Here is an 18,543-nt window from a genome sequence, read left to right as displayed (position 1 = left end):
ACAATGTTATGACAAAATTCATGATCAATAAAAAGATACACGCATTAAAAACTGACGTCAATTTGTTAATGGGTGAGTAGGTACGTGAAAAGAAAAAGACTGAGTAGGGTGGAGAGGGGGAGTAGAAGGCATGGAAGGTTAGGGAGGTGATGATGGAGAAAAAGTTAATATTTTTTAAAAGTATTTGCAAATGAATTAGAGCCTCTTGTACTCGACGGTCGTTAATAACGACTTGTGAAAAATGCATCGATGATGAGTGGAGTTATCGGCGAGGCTTTTGGATTTGAGAAGCTCCACTTAAATTTCTCTAAAGCTTTGTTTAACACAAGGTTAATTTCCCGTCACTGCCGTTGTTCATGAATATTAAGTTCCCCCAGGTTTCTACCATCGAAGTGAGATTTTACTGATTAAAAGCAAAAAAACTTTCAAGAAAACGAAACAGTCGATCGTTTTTTTTCTATATCGAATCGTAAAAGATTTACAGCGAAAAGACGTATGTATTGTATTCAAATGCCACTGTTTCGTTTACAAGTCCTGTTTATAGCATCACTGCCATATTCAAACAAGCTTCGGGTGCCTTTCAATTTTAAATATTGAATTTGTTTTGCAAATTACAACGACAAAGAAAGCTGTCCTAATTTATATGACAAAATTAGTTTGTTGCCGAAGAAGTCAAGAACACTGTTAACCACAACTTTGGCCTAGAAATATCGGCAAATCATTTCAAACCACAAAAATGAATTTGTATTTTGCAGCAGATATTGTGCTCTTGCACTGTAAACACACTTAGCAAATTACTTGTGGAAAAGATATCCGCTGCAGAAACGAGTCCTTAACTTATTAATTAATAATGAGTTCCAAATTTAAAATATGTTTGGCAGCCAAGTTGGGTTGCTAATGCTGACTTAACAATAAATTGTTGAATAACCTTAATTTTCGAGTAGAGCTCACAACCACCGCTTATTAACGTATCTTTTTGCAAACTGAAAAAAGAAAAAAAGTTCGTGCGGGTTTTGCTAATCTGTAAACCTATCTGGGGGCAAATAGCAGCGATCAGGCATATTTACCCACTCCAAGATCGTATCAGTGACGTAGAAATACTGTCAGTCTTTTTGTTTTAATAGCTGTCAAAACTCTAATGCGCAAACAGTGCCATTCTATTGAAAGCCGCCGACAGCTGCGGCAGTTGAACCTACTTATGTAAACTAGATATTACGGAAAACAGTAGAGAGGTGCTTCAACAAAGCGGATGGCGTGGATTAGCCGCATAAGTGCAAGCTTGTTGTTGAGGAAGAATTGAAAATGTACGCTGCGCCGATCACCGAAGAGGACAGTTTTCTTCCCGCCATTTTATGGAGTAATCCCGCCAAACAACTGGAACATGTCCGCGGTTACTACGAGCGACAGCGGGAGCGTAACTTGGTGCTCGACCGAAGTCTGGAAGATATTCGCATGTCGTACTCTATGAAGCTTTGCAATGAGAGAAACCGGCTTAGCAAATCGTTGTGGGAGTTAGAGGTTCGAAAAAGGAGATTGCTACATCAAATTATGGAGCCTCAAACGAAACGCACCTCTGACTGGCGAAGGAAGTCCATATCTGAAGCGAAAAAGCAACGTTTGAAACAGAAAGAGAAAGAGGAAGAAAGCAAACTCGATATGACAGGACGAAATACTAAACGGACTTCAACAAAGCGTAAAGAATGTAAGCTAGGAAAAACTACACAACAAAAACTCAAAACAGATGCGAGCGATACAGTGGAAACTGAACAGTTAGAGATCCCAAAATATCTCCTACAGTGAAAAGGTTTTGTATATAAACCCGTGAACATTCAGGGTTGCTAAGACACGGGTCATGGAATATTCATCAGACAGCTGACAGAGGGATCAGAAATAAGGAAATTGTTAACTGAAGAGGACACAATTTTAAATCTCTAGAAATAAACGGCTGCACACTTCTTCAATGAAGTGGGAGTTAATTTAAAAGTACCAGCAGTTTGCGGAAAAAATTGTTCTTGGAATTTTGCTTCGGCGAAATAATATTATGAATCAAATGTGATATACAAATTTGCCTTTATTGTTACAGTTGTGAAATCATTGCATAATTTTTAAAAGATTTTCACCGTGCAAGAAGTCGTCCTGAAGTCCGAGAATAAGACTAACACAGTGTCAAGTTAAGAGAATGGTACGCAGTTTTATTTATTAAGCCAAGTAAGACTGAATGAAAAAGATAAGTTACTCTAAACGTTCAAATGGGATCTTTTTCGAAATGTAAATACTCGCTATGAGCGAACAAGAAAATAAAGGTGAAATTCAGTAAAACAAAGACTTTTAATACTAGTATTTATTTTTACCAAACGTTCTTTGTGTCAATAATTAATATCACTAGGAAGAAGAAAAGCACACAGACATAGCAACAAAGATCCGTCATTAATTTTAAGAGTTCGAGAAGTCGCTTTTAGTTCTTCTTCCTTAAATGTCAGGCACAATATTTTGCTAAATGACTTTTAGAACTTTGTAGGATTTGTTCATCAAACGATTGAAACAACCTTACTGAGTCTTATTCACTTGACAAAAATAAGCTGTTATTGCACTTAACACGGGTGTGAAACATCCATGTAATCACAATTCCGTCAATAAAAGCCAAGCGAGAATTCGTGTAAAGTGTTTCTACGCCTGTGAAAGCGGTTTTAGCAAGAAATTGGGGTTAACAATAGAGCGGCGAAAATTGCTTGACAGACATTAGACTAAAGCGACAAAAGCGACTTTTGAACTTTTATCTTGTAACTGTGGTTACTTAGCGCCACGCTCCTAAATATATAACTTGCTTCACTCAGTGACATAATTATCTCTTCATTCGGAAAACTGCATTTGTATTTCGAGTGAAAACAAAATGAACTACATTTTATTCAGGAGATTGAAGTAGATGAAATATTTTGATAACAAAATAGAAACTCACAATCAAATTCAAATTGGTTTTTGGCTTTATTTCAGTGAGCGATTTAAACATGTACACAGGGTAAGCCTTGTGCTAGAAAAGAAAAAAGTGCTCATTTTAACAGAATAAAATTACATTGAAATTCATGTCGAGTGCTCTCCTACGAAATGACAAATAAGACAGTGGAACATCAATATAACGACTTGCACGTCATTAAGGCCAAAGTTACAGTAAAACGTACGGAACAGCACTCGTATAGAGTGAACACCGATATGACAAAATCCTTGTGAAAACGAACAGAATGTAGATAGCCAAACTTAAAAGCTTTCCAGATTTAACACAGAATAAATTTCACTACACTTAACGTGAAACAGATTAATAGAGATGGAAGTCCGTGATAACTTCATTATATTCCATTGTTATTGCACCATTAGACAAAATTTAAAACGACACCCCGTTGTAACAAACCCATTTTCTCAAATCCCTGGGTGTTAAGCTGTACTGAAGTCCCACAGTACATACCGCGATTTGTTAATCTGCGAATGAACTAGAATGCGAAAATTAAACTTAAAAACTGCAGTACGTCTGTGGAAAATCTTTAATTTACTGTGTGATTTCACTGTATATATTTTAAGAGTCTTGTATTTTGGAAAGCCCGCAGGGTGAATCAAAGCACAAATGATTAAAGAGTGAAAATATACAGTGATAATTATTAAGAGATTTATTAGGCAAAGTTTTATCCGCCCGAAATCTAGACTTTAAATCGTGTTTTTCCTTTCGCGTGAATTTAAATGATAAAGCATTTTTAATATTTCAAGAGTAGGCTCTCATATTTCCTTTTTTTCTATATCTACGTAAAGATTAAACTTAGTTAAAGTCGCTTTGCAGGTAACTCGCTTTATCCATTCTACAAATGTCTTTTTAAGACAAAGAATATTTCTTAAAATATAAATGAAGGTAAAGATAACCAGTGTTAAGAATTTGCAGCTTTCTTCTCAATAAATATCATTTAGAAATTAAAATTGTTGTTGAACTGAAAACAGAATAAATACAAAAATAACGGTTTCGTAAAAAAAGAGCTAGATAAAATGTCTTATTGTTTCATTTTCCCTCCTCAATAATGAGACGACAAAATTCATTCAAAATGTTCCCATAATAAATTACATGTGCAAAAGCTTGAAGATTGGGCACAGGTAACCAGACCACGTGACACCAACTGGCCAATCCAGAGACAGTTTGTGGTAGCCAATGGGAGGCATCGTCATAACGTGGATAGCAGTTGTCGAGCTTGATCGTATGATTCTTTGTCCTAAATTGCCAATAAAAGGAATGAAAATAACATAAGATACTTGATTCAAAATTAGTTTCAGGGTTTTTGATATTTTAAACAGCATACACTGCTGTATATTGAGTAGGCAGGGGAGGGGAGGGGGGGGGGGGTTGCAGATAACTACAGTCGAACCTCCCGTAGCCGCTTACGGGAGGAGGTAGCTTATGAGAGTTTAGACCATATTGGGTTAAAATTTTGCCTCATTGGCATTTGATAACTGCACAAATTTACCCCATGTTTTAAATGTTTTATTCACGTGATATGTCAATTTCGAGAAAACATCTGCTACTTCCCGTTGAGAAATTTCCGTCTCTTGTACTAGCCAGAGATGCGATAATGTTACAACACCATTTAATCCAATTTCCACTCTATTGGTCTGTCAAGTGGTCGCTTACGAGAGGTTAAGAACAAAAGAAAATTTCAAACTTTTAGCTCTAAAAGTGGTCGCGGTCGCTTTTAAGAGAGGTTCAAAATATAGAGATTTGACTTGGAAACTTATGGTAATTTGGAAAACTGGTCGGTGAGCGTGAGGAGAGGTGGTCGCTTACGAGAAGTGTTCGCAACTGGAGGTTAGACTGTATTTCTGTGATAAAACGTGAACAATGTAGACTACGAGTAGTCCGTCTTTCGCGCCCGCTTAGTCCGACGCGCGTGACGCGAAAGAAAACCTCGAGGAAAAGGTGTCCGCACGCCCTCAAGGTTTCCTTTCGCGTCACGCGCGACGGACTAAGCAAAAGAGGGACTACTGGTAGTCTATGAAAAATGAAAAGCTAGAACTGTTTTCACCAAAAATTGCATACTTTAAAAACGTTTTCGTGTGGGCGGCGAAACGGCAATTTCCGAAAATGACGACGTAGACAACACAACAACAAATAAACAGACACTAGGTCATTTGACTCACATCATCTGTGGATACGGGTAGTGACGTTGCTTTCTTCAACCACTCAGTTGCCTTTGCTACATTGCCGTTTTGCTGGTAACACTATGAAGTGAAAAAATACAATTCTAAGAGCTTATTAAAGGTTCTATCAAGATAAAATGGAAATTTTGTCTGAAATTTTAGTTCGTGACCAGTTTCCTTTGAAACTGTTATTTATGCATCAGTCAATTCCAGCAGTGCCCATCCCCCCCGGGCAACCGCGGGGCATTTGCTCACGTTGTCAGTCCCGGGGGTGGGGCATTCGCAATTTTATCGCGGCCCGGGGGCTGGGCATTTGCGTATCCCGAGGCGACCCCCGGGCATTTGACACACGTGTTTTCGAAAGTGCCATGGATGAGTTCATCGGGAAAGACGAGGCGTTTGTCGAACAATGGCTTGTCCGTCAGGGACTAGAGAAACTTGTAGATGTTTTTAAAGATATGTTTTCTCAATTTTCGGTATTTCTTCAACGAACTGTTTATAATCAAGTATTGAAACAAAATATTAAAGTTGTGAGATTTCTAAAACAATGATAACTGTTTTATTGTAAACATTGTGAACAGGATTGTCGTTATTCTAGTCGAAATATTCAAAACAAATGGTTTTTATACAACAAAATATTTAACATCACGCTATCCTCTAGAAAACTGTTAGAAACAAAATATAAAGAAATAAGTATAATCGGAATCAACTAACACGTACTGTTGTCCTTGAAGTCTTACCGTTGCATTAAAATACTGAAATGTTGAACGCTTTATTCACTGATTAATAAAAAAACTGCAGAGGTGTTGGAAGGCGACGATCTCGGGGGCGGGGCATTTACCCTCTATCTTTGTCCCCACCCCGGGGCATTTAGACAGCTTGTGTGTCCCCACCCCGGGGAATTTGCCCATTTTTTCAAAAAAAAAAAAAATGCTAATGCCGGGGGGTTAGCCCGGGGGGGGGGGAATGGGCACTGCTGGAATTGACTGATGCATTAGATCGCCGCGCAACTTTTTTTTCCAAATGGAGCAAGATTGCGTGACGCCCCATATAAAGGCTGTAACAGTGAATACAGAGTTGTGACTGAACAAAAGTGAGCTGGCATGCAGCTACCTTGCCTATCCAGTAAGAGTTGGAAATCCAAAATCCTGGCTTGACCTCCTCAGCCTGTCACAAGAAAATAATAAATGTATAGAAACAGCAAAAAATAAATGGGAATATTTTACTCTAGTCAGCTGTTGTTTAGTTTCAACAGTTTTGAGTATAAAAGAAACAAACCGATATAAAACAAGGCCCACTGTGAAGCTATGTCATTGGTTTTGATTTTTGACTTTTTCATTAAGTTGGAGAAGACGACCGGAGATGGGATAACTGTTGGGGATGGCTGTAGGGCAGATCCAGGACAGTCAGAAACAGGGCACCATAGCCGTTGTGGTTAGAGCACCATATGGCATCACAACAATTTAGGAGTGCAGAAGTATGCCCTTCGAGAAGGTTCTCTCAAGAAGGTTCACCTCACGCAAGGAGCAATGAAAATGGACTGTATCTGCAATATATGCAGTTGTAAAAGCTGAAAATTATTTTAATATTATAATAACATTTTTTTTTTAGATTCTACCTTTAAAAAGTTCTCAAGAGCTTCCTCTATGGACGATGTTGGTGGTTCGGCCACAAATGCTGATGCAGCTTTTCGTTGCCACCAAGACAGCATAGCAATCTGTACTCATTTAAGAAACAAAATACCGGTAACTGTTACAATGATTTGTAAAATAATGCATTGCTAGAAAAGAATATAAAACAAGTTATGGATGGGTCTGAAGCATTCCTCTGACTGATAAACCTTACCTCATAACACCATCTTCCCAACAGATGATAATTAGATGGGTCGTTCCTATCAAGTTCAATGGCTTGTTTAATATGGTCCTAATAATAAGTAAAACACAAAAATAAACTCAAATTTAATTTTTGTGTTATGAGCAACAAAAACCTGTTTATGATCCATACAATTTGATTTTCAATAAGTCATTAGAATTATTGATCTCCCTTCCCCCTCCTGCTGGAAAGAATGTTTGCCCTCTACTGTGTGGGGTGTTTGCCAGTGTCTCTTGCATTATTTCATGCTATGAATCTGAAAATCTATCATGTACTGTATAACTTAATTAATTTTAAGATTCTAATGCCTCTCAGTCTATAGATTTGTACCTTGTATTTGAAACCAAGCAGGATTTGATTTTGCATACTTTCATAACTTGTTATGCTCCCAAGAATTATTGCATACCTTTGAAAAGAAGAAAAAAAAAGATAATTAAAATATTTGGTAATACGCAGTCTGAAACTTATCTGTATTTCATGTCTGAGCCATGAAGCAAAAAAAAAAAAAAAAAAAAAGATTTCAGTCAGTCAATAAGTTAGGGTGCAGACCTAGTACTTTAATAATCAGACTACCAAGGCTAACAAAATTTCACTAGTCACCTACCATTTGTGTGCGCTTGAGCTATTTTTGTCCAATTCAATTGCTTTCTCTGCCTCAGCCATACCTAAAGACACAAAATTGAATACTTAAATTGAAGAAAGAAATAGACAAAGACAATTGACCAATAATCACCTGACTAAAACAAACAAAATCAACAGACAACATCCAGCAACATAGGTCTGTAATACATGCAAAATGGCTTAAGCTATATATAAATAGCATCTGATTGTATTAAAGTAGGCTTAAAGTACTGCGTAATATTATTAACCGCGTGGCCATGGGCCGAGCGCGGTTCATGTTCTACCCTTGGTTTATTTTACTTTATTTTTTTTTTTGTCGGAAACCAGACGCAGATCTCCACTCGGCCAACTTTGAATTACGCAATATGTAATGTTTACTCGCCAAACCTTGTTTCTTCAGGGTCAACAGAAATCTCAGATTACAAAATCATGCCGAACCTACACGTTGCAAAAAAATCTCTTCAAAACCCTGACATCGAAGCGATATATCACTTTAGCGTTAATAGCTACCACACATCGGCAGAAGGTAAATCTATTCCTTAACAATCCAGCTTTATCGTGCTAAAGTTTCAGCGAAATTGAACAAAACCAGAATTAATTAGAATTTTTTTTGTGACCTCACTCCCCAGACTTGACCTAACAAAGGGAGCAACGGTCGCCCATAGCAACCGAAAAACACGAACATAACAAAGCCGACGTTTCGGCCAAAAAACTCCAGAAGTATCGCCTGAGAGCTTAAACTTGAATGGGAACATCTTTTTCGAACTTTTTTCAACTCATTTAGACGAAAGAATGGCCTCGGCGGGCTACAAAAATGACCAAGAGAAAAAACAGAACAAGACAGCAGAACAAACCGATAATATTTCACCGTGTGGCTTTCGGCACGAAAACGAAAATACAGCTTATTTCTGGATAAATTCAGCCTTAAAAGCCACCAACTGGTCCCATATTACTTTCTGTATCCTTACAAATGTCCTGACTTCCATCTCCGAAAGATTTTGCCCCAATTTTGAGCAAATAAACATTTCGCCGACAGCGACCACCTTTACGGTGGCTTGCATACTAAATTAGCTAACTTGACAAAATTCTCCCGAGGGGGGAGGATGTGACGAAAAGAGCTGAAAAATGGCCTGTAATTGGCTAATGATGAGATCTTCCCACTGTCCAAATTTGGTGAGAATCGAAAGTAACGCCAATTTCCTGTCACGTTTTCAATCTGTAGCCACTGGAGTGACCAAAATCGATACATTGGTCGGGATAAAGTTTCATTATTAAATTACATGACTTGTGTGACTACTTTGCTAGCCCTTTACTCGTGGAAAACACCAATCAAATTTAATCATGTCTTTAAAGAAAGAAAGCTGTTGTTAATAGTGTTATTATCGTGTGGTTCATATCGTTCATGACCATACATATCCCAAAGAAAGTTCTAGATTAGGACCATTACGTCATCGGAGATTTGTCAACGGCTACCACTGATGGTGCAATAATACAGTTTGTGTTGATCAAGTGATGTGATGTCTACAGTAAGAAAAGAATCATCAATGACTGCTTTGAAATGTGCACTACATTCCGACGGTAGTGCAAAGCAAACAGATAAATTTTAAAAGCGTGGTTATAAGATCTAAAAGATCTTCTTCTTGTTATGAATGGGTTCAAGGGAAAGAACTGGCTTTAATCGGCAATAAAACTGATGTGAAAACAAAGTGGCTTGGGTGTAGAGTGAGTCTTCGTAGAGACTAATCTGAAATTCAATTCAAAGAACTTAATAAAAAAAAAACTGAGGGGAAAATGGTTGGGATTAGAGTATCTAAATTTCAAATAAAATGAAGAAGGATTTCTCTTTACTATATAAGAAGGGAAACACGAATAGCACTATGCTGTCTAGTAAAGGATAGCAGTTTCTATATTCCGACCAATAACAAGGTCCACTTATATATGTAGTTTTCGAAGCAGTGCTCCCCTCTCCACTTCCACTCTCAGGATAATTTTGTTGGATTTGTTGCCATGGTTACCTTGGTATAACAAGCTCTTCTTGCCATCATCATCTCCACTTTTTCCTTTCAACATGGCAACATCATAACATGATCGTGCATATCTCCAGGCAACTTCACAACTTTGTTGATGCTGTGCATTTGAATTTCATACATTAATGCTAGTTTTGAAAATAAAACTTCAAGTGTATAAAGGCAATAATTGATTTTTACCTAGCTACACCATAAAGATCACATAGGTGTTTGACCATAGAATACTGGGTTTTTTAGCAAAAGATGTTACCATACCAAAATTTTTGTTTACTTTCACTTTATAAACAAGACTGAATTTCTAACTCGTAACACCTGCTATGTTTGATGGGCCCTTAATGTTACATGTGAACTTACTTGCAATTGATACAATTCACTCTAAAGGTAACAAATTTGTTACGGGTATGAAGATCAAGGCTACAAGTGAATCAAAACTTAATGCTAGCCCTGGTCAGTATCTTGTAAAAATTTAAAGCGCTAACTTTCTCTGTCTTCTTTTATATCCATAAAAAGTAATTTGAAGTGATTGTTTGATTAAGAACAATGTATGATCAAGCAGTACCTGAACACATTCCTGCAGGAGTTTATGTATTTTACGCTTGTCTTCAGCATTATTATTTGAGTGAAGTCGCTCTACTTCATCAATGACTGTCTTGAGCTGGTCGATATCAGACACACTATGGCAAACCACATTGCAGTATGTTAGCATTGTACTTTATGCAAACTAATAAATATTATCCAAAGATTTTAATGATACATGTAATTCATAGTCCTCAATCAACAGCTGTCAATTTCTTTGCTATCTGCTATCTGTGGTCTTACTAGGTAAACGTGCAGTGGTCAAAATTACCAAAGAGCATAAGAGAGGCCACATCTCTCAGCACTTTTAAGACGAACATCAGAAATCTCAACAATCTTGATGCATTATTAGATGATGGCTGCAGAGGCTGTCCGCTCTGCTCCTCCTAAAGAATTTTTTTAAGTATGTATTGTTGTATTATAAAATCCACTGTACATAGTCTCATAACATATTTTAACTTGGATTTAAATTTTACTATTGTAAATAGCTATAGGTTTTTTCTTCTAATTTAACTTGTTTTTGTTATGTCCCCGTATTAGTAGGGGAGTTTTTCCCCAGCTAGGTGGTTGATGACATTCTTAATAAAGTTTCTATCTAGTTCATACATGACGTAGCTGGCCTCAGAGATTTATTCTAAGAGGCATGGCAAACAGCTGTATTTCTTCAGGAGTATTCAACATGCAGCTTACATTCACTGTTGTAAGACTTAACAACATGTAAGACTTCACGCCACAATGAATGAATACACTGTAAATAGATTAGACCCATAGCCCGCAAGGGCTACAGGTCAATAGCCCATTCACCTTTGCCTCATGGGCTATTGACCCGTGGCCCTTGAGGGCGAAGGGTCTAATTGTTTTAGTATCACCGAAGTAGTCGGACAGAAAAGGCAATAATAAAGTTAGCAAATGCAAGTTGAGGAAATATCTATTTAGTAATAAAACGAGAGAAAGCATCATGCTTGATTGCGCTAATTTTGCTACTCGAGGACTATTACTTATAGTTCTCTAGTAGCGCAGCCAATCAAATGCAGGAATTTTCATTAGTCCACTAGCTGGGTGACACTAATTAATTTTATATATTTATAATTCTCCTAGTAAGCTTACAGTGTTTTTACTTACATTGTAAGAGTGACTTGTTAAAGATTTAATAAAGATTTAAAGTGACTCACCTTGAAGATGGCTCCTCGCCAGACATTTCATAATATTCATCTTCTTCTGTTTCCTCGTCACTTTGTAGGACAGTTGGTTGATCGTTCAGAGAAACAATTCGTTTATTTCTAGTTTCACTAAACGTGACTTCAAGTCTAACCATAACACAACGAAGTTCTCTTATTTCTTCTGTCAACTCAGTAACACGAACTACAAGATTTTGATCCTGAACTTTCGCAGTGAACATTCTTCTTGAAGCAGCCATTCCCGCGCCAATACCAATGCCTATTCCCAGGCCAATTGAGACTCCTACAAGAACATTTCGTCCTAAAGATAAGGGAAGATCAAGTGATGGCAACCAAGCCGCCATCTTGTTTTCCACGTTCGTATTTTCGCATCGCGGGCTCAAAACGTAAAAGGAGGAATGCGTGACCGATAGAGGGCTTGTGGAGATTCTTAGCTTTTGGAACTATATTTTTGCCTTAAAACGCAACCACTATGCCTCACGTCTTAATTAGTACACAGATAAGGCTGGTAAGAACTTTTTTCCAGATAATCTTAGCCTTGTTGCAAATTGAAACTGATAGCATGGCAGATAAATCACTGTAGAAGTCGCCCTTTAACATGTTCATCTACGCATTGTAAGCTGATGTTGTTTTGCGGTGTTTTGACTTCAATCAGGCCAGTGGACCGACGACTTGCGGTGACGAATGGGCAGACAAAGAAATAATGAAGTATCTGGGAGCACAATTGGTGCACACGTTTGGAAATAACTTGTAAGTAGCTACATGTGTCTGAGGGCCGACGGACCAAGTTTGTAAAGTTAACTGAAAATGGAGGTCTCTGAGGTCTGAACTGACGACTTAGGGTTTAATACTGATTACTTCTCTCATGATGCAAAGAAAGTTCATAAAGGTCACACTAAAATAAAGTTCATGTCTCTATATGTACATGTATGAATGTAAGCAAGTCTACAGCCCAACTTCAGCATCAAGTGTAGGAAAAGTGACTGACCCTTCCATGGGTAAGATCAGCTGATGTGTCTCAACCCCCATCCCCCAGAATAATTTAAACAATTATAAATAAATCAATAAAGCATTCTCATTATGTTCACTGAAATAGCTTTACAGCTGTAAATGTCTGTTTTTCTCTCAAAATATGGCAGGAAGTACGGGGTTAAATGTTTTAGACCAGAAAGGAACCTCTGCATTTGTGTTGAATAATTATAACCCTAAGAAAATAGACCAGCTAACAGCAGTCTACCTTTAATTCCACATATTAATCAGGAACCACAAATGTTTTTCCTTTTGTAGTAAAGAGTACATTTCACAGGATCCACCTCGTGTAGTGCTCAACAAACTGGAGCAGATAGGTTACAAAGTTGTAACGGCAACTGGTGTCGGCCAGACAATTATCTGGACTCTGCACAAAGCTGACGATGATCAGGAGATATTAGATAATGGGAAAGCTGACAGGTAAATTAGCATTAGAATACATGGTAAATTTACGACCTCAAAAGAGGTCATCATTAATTTAATGGTGTACTGCAATGCGCTCCTTTACAACTCACGTAAACCTTTTGCTAGGTTACTAGTCAGTGTTCTCGAAAATAATGAACTCAGAAGAGTGACAGAAATCACTAGCCAAGGGTGCACATCACATATAGCTGTAGAGGGTCTGGTCTGCACAAATGTTGGCACTACATGCCAATATTCACGTTACTTTTTTCAGCAATATTTCCATTTTTTAATTGCCATTGGGTAGTTCCAGAAAATATCCATACCCCCACCATGGAGGGAATTTAATGAACCCCTCCTTCCTCCCTGGAATTTCCATTCTTTGAATACAAATATACCCCCCCCCCCACCCCTCTGAAATTTTCATGAGTATTACAGGTAAGAAAGGATTTTGAACAGCTAGATCGATACTTGAATCTGTACCATTGAATAGATTGGGACGTCTGAAAACTAAATTGACTATCCAATCCCCCTCCCCTCTGGAATTTCCTGGGTCTTTGACTGCCTCATTTCATTGGCATGGGTATAATGATTCACTGAAGCTCTGCAGCTGTTTGTGTAAGATGGTGCTGTAGCTAATGTACAATATCTGTCTTTGTCTTTCCTCAGATAAACATGAAAATTCTTGTCTTCCAATGAATCAAGCTTTGAGTGCAAACACACTCACTGAAGCTACAAGTAGCTTTGGATGGAAAATTTTCTTGCACAGATAAATAACACAAAAGGACAAACAAAGGGGAAATATTAATACTTTATTCATGTATGACTACGCTGTAGATATACTTATTTAAATTACCCTGTGAATAACAGGAAATCTTGGCACACACAGTTTAAATAATTAAAATACTCAATAACAATTATTGAGTGTTTTATTATAGTTTGAACCATACAAATGTACATATATTGTCCGTCAATTAAGTCATTAAAAAATAAAATGCTGTAGACTAGACATCCTATTTGTATTCCCTGTACAAGACGCAAGTTTGGAATTTATTCAGTCTTATTTTCTATGCCATAAAACTGTAAAACTGCACAATAATTTGTAACCAAAGTCGTTTTGTTAGTCTGAACACAAGTTCATTTCAATTCACTTGATAGATGTTGGTTCAGTTGTTTACCAACTCATACTACATGTACATGTATTTATTAACTTTGTGAACTTAATAAAAGTCTCTTGCTGTTGTTGTTTTACCACTGTAGTGCAAAACAGTGTTTCTATTGTTAGCCCATTAGGGCACAGACAAAGGGCTTATGTTTGAAACATCACCTTTAATGTCAGATGCATACTGAAATTTTTAAGCGGTCCTGTCCACATTTGAAGTCTATTTGCTCATTCCTTAAGGAGCAGTTGCATGAAACAACTTGACAAAACAGATGCTTGTCTCTGAAACTTTGCCAACTCTGAAGTGACGGGGGAGGTTTCTGCTCCTCTATTTTCTTTGAAAAGCTGCGCTGCAGGTCTCGTCAAGGGCCACCCAAGACGACTGATAATGATGACTTCAACTACAGCTGTCATACTGACTCCAGTTACTTGACTATTGCCTCCACTCTGGGAAGGAGATGAAATCTTTAAACAAGTATGGTCTTGTATACAGTGTATGCAGCTAGGTGACTTCACTGCTCATCTTCTTCTTGCATCTCTTTAATCAGTCGTTTTCTTTCCTCAAACTGGCGAAGTTTCATCAACACAACACTTTCATAATCTTTGTCAGATATGGTACTGTCTGATGAAAACGATGACTCTGGAAGCTAATATGATATTAGTAAGAGTGTTGTTTTACTAATTCCCCAGTCAAAAAATCTAAGATCACAGTATTACCTTGGATTCAACTGCAGCTCCACCACTGGTGATCCTTGTTGAATCTGAATGCTCTAAAACTGTTTCTGAGTTTGCATCAGTTGCAGATGAGAAGCCATCCAACCAAGATATTTTGAGAGGGTTACCAGGAATGCCGCACTCATTTTCCAGAGCAAGTTTCTGCAACAGAAGGTAGGGTTTAAATTTCATCCCCATTCTGAGTCAGGAGAGTGAAAGTCTTTTATTAAGCACAGTAAGATCCAGATTTCCTTCTCAAGAATGTAGAATTCCCATACAACTAAAACACTACTGGAATCCTGATTTTTTGAACCTCCAAGGGAAAGGAAAATTGGTTCAGGGGTAAAATTACAATGGTTGACTGAGGAATGGAAACAACTTTTGGTTTGAGTCATCAGGAGGTTTGGAAAACTGAGGGTTCGGGAAATGGGGATTCCATTGTAATTAAAAACTAAAATTCAACAAAGATGATTTTGAAACAAAGAACGAACCAAAGACAACAAATGAGTGTTTCTAACATCCATGTATTGGACACCTGATTCTAATGTTATCCATCAAATTACAGTTATCCTTATAACAACAATATGACATTTGTAATAGATTATTTTCAGTCTGGACAATGTGTAAAAAACCATTAATTTCATGAGACTGAATACTTACTGCGCTTGCTACCGATTTCAGTTCAACCACGGCACTTCCTTTCTTCTTGGATGAGACAATCACATAGCTCACTTCACCATACTACATGAAAATTATAGGGGACAAATAAAACCACTTTCAATGATTCTGCTCAAATTTTAATGTTAGCTGAAATTATACTAGGTGGTAATCCTTTGGATACTTTTTATTACAGCTGAACTTCTGTTTACATGTAACTGTAGACAATAATTAATATGAGACATTGAAGTAGGAAGTGTGCATGCACTACAATCATTGTACATTCATGTGAGTGAAAAATACATGTGTTACTACAATGTTATCATGAAACTTACTGTATTTGTAATACCACTAGTTTAGTAAAGATTATGTTCATCTGCAGATTAAGATTACATTCATATTTATTAAAAATAGCTTTCTAATAGAAGTCTACTTCTAATAACATAACATGAAATTTATGATTGTTTACCTTTTCAAATAATGATTGAAGCATTTCCTGTGTGTATCCCCCATTTGTAACATCAGATTTCTTACTCTTCCATCTCACCTACGGAAAAAAAGAAACAAAAATTATTCTGTTGTCAGTCACACAACACTTGATCGTTGACTGTAAATAGTTTCAGGCCATATTTCAGATCACATATTAAGTACATTGCTGTCACTTCCAGATTCGAGGCAACAAGTGTTAATCAGACCAAATTGTATAACACTACTTAATCATGTACCTTTAATTTTGGAGTAGCTTCTTCAGACTTTGTCTCATCCTGGCCTGACTCCATTTCTTTTCTTAACTGAGCCTTGAGAATTTCTTGCTGTTCCTTTAGAAGCTTTGATCCTTCCTCTCTTAGCCTTTTTATCTGGCAAAATAACCACAACAACAATTGCCATTTCACATTGAAACACAGGATTTGCCTTCAAATAGTCCAGATCAAGTACAGTCATGTACCTGACAACAAGCCCATTAAACTTCTTCAAGGGTGCATCAATTTTTGGTTTGAAATGATCATTTTTTTTTAAATCATTGATTTTGTAATTTAAAATAATTTTATTGTTTCAACTACAAGTAAGTATTATATATTATTGTTATCATCCTCATCATCATTATTATTACCTCAGCTTGTAAATTCTTTGCTGCCATTTCTTCACTTTCCTTTTCATTTCTTGCTGCATCCTCTCTTTGTTCAAGGTCTGTAACATGGGCAGTGATAATTATTAATTAGGTCTCAGGGCAAAGGGAATGATCGAAATATAACTCCTATTTGCTGTTAAATACATTTTGTCCTAGAAACTTAATTGTCTTGGAATTGTTAGTAACAATTTACCTTGTTTGAACTTCTTCCTTTTGGCATCCAAGGCCTGTGTGCGTAGTCTTGCTTGTTCTTTAGCCTTGAGTACAGCATCATAAGCCACTTTTGCTTTTGGATCAGTCAGTACCTCTAAAGCCTTACACAGTTCATGAAATAGTGCCACTGCAAATATACATATAGAGAAATAAAAGTGCATGTATTGAAATAAAGAAATGATCAATCAGAATGGTGGTTTGGACATCTGATCTTTTTTTTTAATATTACATACAATACTAACATTACTTACGCTACCAATACTAACATTACCTCCAATACTTAAATTACTTACAATACTAATAATATATAGATTTAGGCCAGCCTTAAAGTGTAGCTCCTGGGCTGGGTTGTTCAGAGCTCGATTAAGCTAACCCAGGAAAAGGTAGAATTAAATAACAATTTTGATTTGAGTTTTGTAACTTTGCAGTGAGGTTTTCTGTATATTGTTTGACCTTCTGTTTTGAGTTTTAATAATCACCATATACACAAAACAAAGTAGCAAAAAACATTTGGATAGAAGACAAAGTTATCATTCGGTTAACTTTTAATCCTGGGTTAGCGTCACCCGGCTTCCAAACAATCTTGCCCTGCCTTTCAACAAGTTAACCTGATATGAGCTCACAATCCAATCGAAAACCAGCACTTGGTCAGCGGTCAACTTCAAAAAAAACACGTGACCTCGATGAGCTGTAAACTTGAGCCTACGATATGGTCACATGATATTGGTCAGCAGATACATTGTCTTGACAGGTGTCAATTGGTCATAACATGGATGTCCAATATCAAAGAAGTACACGGTAAACCAAGGCTGCCTGTCTCTGTCAACCTATTATTTGGAGTATTGCTGCCATGTTGCGCGACCCCGTCATCGTCATTGTCGCTGTCGTGCGTACAAGCCCACGAGCAATACCGCTATCCATGATCACCATGAGAAAATCAACTCATGGGTTTCCTTTTCTTTCCTATATGAGTAGGGGGTTCCGCTTAGCAGCCCTTCCGCCCGCCGGAGCTCCGCTATCATTTACACCACTACTGACATTGTTACTTACAATTACTTAACATTACTTGGACGTCTGATCTCAATATTAGAGCTGGGTTTTACATGTATGAATAATTCTGTTTAAATTTACCTGCTTCCGGGTTATCTGGGTTTTTATCAGGATGACATTTCAGGGACTTTTTCCTGAAAGCTTTTGCAATCTATAAGGCAAACAAATACCCAGGAGAAGTTTTGTTAACCCATGAAGAGCTGCATTTTACATAAAACTTATTTGCTACAAAATACGAAGAGGAATTTTAAAATAAAGCCAAATGACATAAAAACACTGAAAAGAAACAACGGTTCAGTGTTTTCCTTATGTCATTAATAAGTTCCTGCTATGCTGTTCACACAAATGAGCAAGCATTTTTGCTTTAGCGTGGCCTTGCTGTTGATGTCACTAGTGGAAAACAGGGCCTATGACCGACTAGATAAGCTGATTTGCTTGACACTTTTCCAAGAAGTAGAGACGTCTGATGTTTCTGGGCCGCGTATGGAGCGCGTATAGAGCGCGTATGAAACAACGTCCCAACAACGTACGGTCAAACCCCAATGCAGAATAAACGCCACAGACCGGACCGAACAAAATTAGCAGCAATGCGTATAGCAATTCACTTCCTTAACTGATATTTCTCCCAGTGAATATAACGTTTAGCTTTTATTGTACCTCTTTAAGGCTGCTATCCCGAGTAACTCCAAGAATTTCGTAGTAGGTCATTTTGTCCGCCATGTTGAAATCTCTCCCCAGTCCTCTAAA

General features: G+C 37.4%; 3 protein-coding genes and 1 pseudogene across 5 annotated transcripts in view; 2 read left to right on the top strand and 2 right to left on the bottom strand.

The window, feature by feature from the left end:
* Positions 1 to 18,543, top strand: part of LOC145483960 (brevican core protein-like) — a 174,000-nt pseudogene that overhangs the window by 143,185 nt on the left and 12,272 nt on the right. The gene's annotated exons all lie outside the window — the stretch shown is intronic.
* LOC145483937 (regulator of microtubule dynamics protein 1-like) lies at positions 1,091 to 11,843 on the bottom strand. Of its 2 annotated transcripts, XM_081462509.1 has the most exons (10): positions 11,435 to 11,843; positions 10,246 to 10,360; positions 9,675 to 9,786; positions 7,643 to 7,703; positions 7,369 to 7,444; positions 7,012 to 7,089; positions 6,785 to 6,883; positions 6,280 to 6,333; positions 5,167 to 5,247; positions 1,091 to 4,244 (listed from the first exon to the last, which is right to left on the bottom strand). In XM_081462509.1, the coding sequence occupies exons 1-10, from the start codon at positions 11,782 to 11,784 to the stop codon at positions 4,197 to 4,199; spliced, it is 1,074 nt and encodes a 357-aa protein (XP_081318635.1). In that variant the 5' UTR covers positions 11,785 to 11,843; the 3' UTR covers positions 1,091 to 4,196. The 2 variants fall into 2 exon arrangements, with proteins under 2 accessions (XP_081318635.1, XP_081318634.1); XM_081462508.1 differs by lacking the exons at positions 1,091 to 4,244; positions 5,167 to 5,247 and having other exon boundaries at positions 5,257 to 6,333.
* LOC145483941 (GTP cyclohydrolase 1 feedback regulatory protein-like) lies at positions 11,845 to 14,122 on the top strand. Its single transcript, XM_081462516.1, has 4 exons — positions 11,845 to 11,948; positions 12,096 to 12,190; positions 12,728 to 12,889; positions 13,541 to 14,122. Exons 1-4 carry the CDS (start codon positions 11,913 to 11,915, stop codon positions 13,542 to 13,544), a joined length of 297 nt encoding a protein of 98 aa, XP_081318642.1. The 5' UTR covers positions 11,845 to 11,912; the 3' UTR covers positions 13,545 to 14,122.
* Positions 13,770 to 18,533, bottom strand: LOC145483939 (dnaJ homolog subfamily C member 17-like). The gene is made up of 9 exons (XM_081462514.1): positions 18,454 to 18,533; positions 17,878 to 17,947; positions 16,727 to 16,873; positions 16,516 to 16,592; positions 16,130 to 16,261; positions 15,874 to 15,951; positions 15,408 to 15,488; positions 14,751 to 14,909; positions 13,770 to 14,680 (listed from the first exon to the last, which is right to left on the bottom strand). The coding sequence occupies exons 1-9, from the start codon at positions 18,514 to 18,516 to the stop codon at positions 14,546 to 14,548; spliced, it is 942 nt and encodes a 313-aa protein (XP_081318640.1). The 5' UTR covers positions 18,517 to 18,533; the 3' UTR covers positions 13,770 to 14,545.

Source organism: Orbicella franksi, chromosome 4 (assembly GCF_964199315.1).
Source record: "Orbicella franksi chromosome 4, jaOrbFran1.1, whole genome shotgun sequence".
In the NCBI taxonomy this organism is placed as follows: Eukaryota; Metazoa; Cnidaria; class Anthozoa; order Scleractinia; family Merulinidae; genus Orbicella; species Orbicella franksi.
This window is presented reverse-complemented; position numbering and strand designations above follow the sequence as displayed.

What these genes read in the sequence shown, in the direction of transcription:
- LOC145483941 (XM_081462516.1), top strand. Translation starts at nt 11,913, where the DNA reads ATGCCTCACGTCTTAATTAGTACACAGATAAGGCTG. An exon ending in TTAGTACACAGATAAGGCTG is followed by an intron (nt 11,949 to 12,095) that starts GTAAGAACTTTT and finishes GACTTCAATCAG; the next exon opens with GCCAGTGGACCGACGACTTG. An exon ending in CACACGTTTGGAAATAACTT is followed by an intron (nt 12,191 to 12,727) that starts GTAAGTAGCTAC and finishes TTCCTTTTGTAG; the next exon opens with TAAAGAGTACATTTCACAGG.
- LOC145483939 (XM_081462514.1), bottom strand. Translation starts at nt 18,516, where the DNA reads ATGGCGGACAAAATGACCTACTACGAAATTCTTGGAGTTACTCGGGAT. An exon ending in CAAAGAATTTACAAGCTGAG is followed by an intron (nt 16,262 to 16,515) that starts GTAATAATAATG and finishes TTATTTTGCCAG; the next exon opens with ATAAAAAGGCTAAGAGAGGA. An exon ending in TTCAATCATTATTTGAAAAG is followed by an intron (nt 15,489 to 15,873) that starts GTAAACAATCAT and finishes ATTTTCATGTAG; the next exon opens with TATGGTGAAGTGAGCTATGT.
- LOC145483937 (XM_081462508.1), bottom strand. Translation starts at nt 11,784, where the DNA reads ATGGCGGCTTGGTTGCCATCACTTGATCTTCCCTTATCTTTAGGACGA. An exon ending in TGCTTGGTTTCAAATACAAG is followed by an intron (nt 7,090 to 7,368) that starts GTACAAATCTAT and finishes ACTTATTATTAG; the next exon opens with GACCATATTAAACAAGCCAT. An exon ending in CTCTTGAGAACTTTTTAAAG is followed by an intron (nt 6,334 to 6,784) that starts GTAGAATCTAAA and finishes TTCTTGTGACAG; the next exon opens with GCTGAGGAGGTCAAGCCAGG.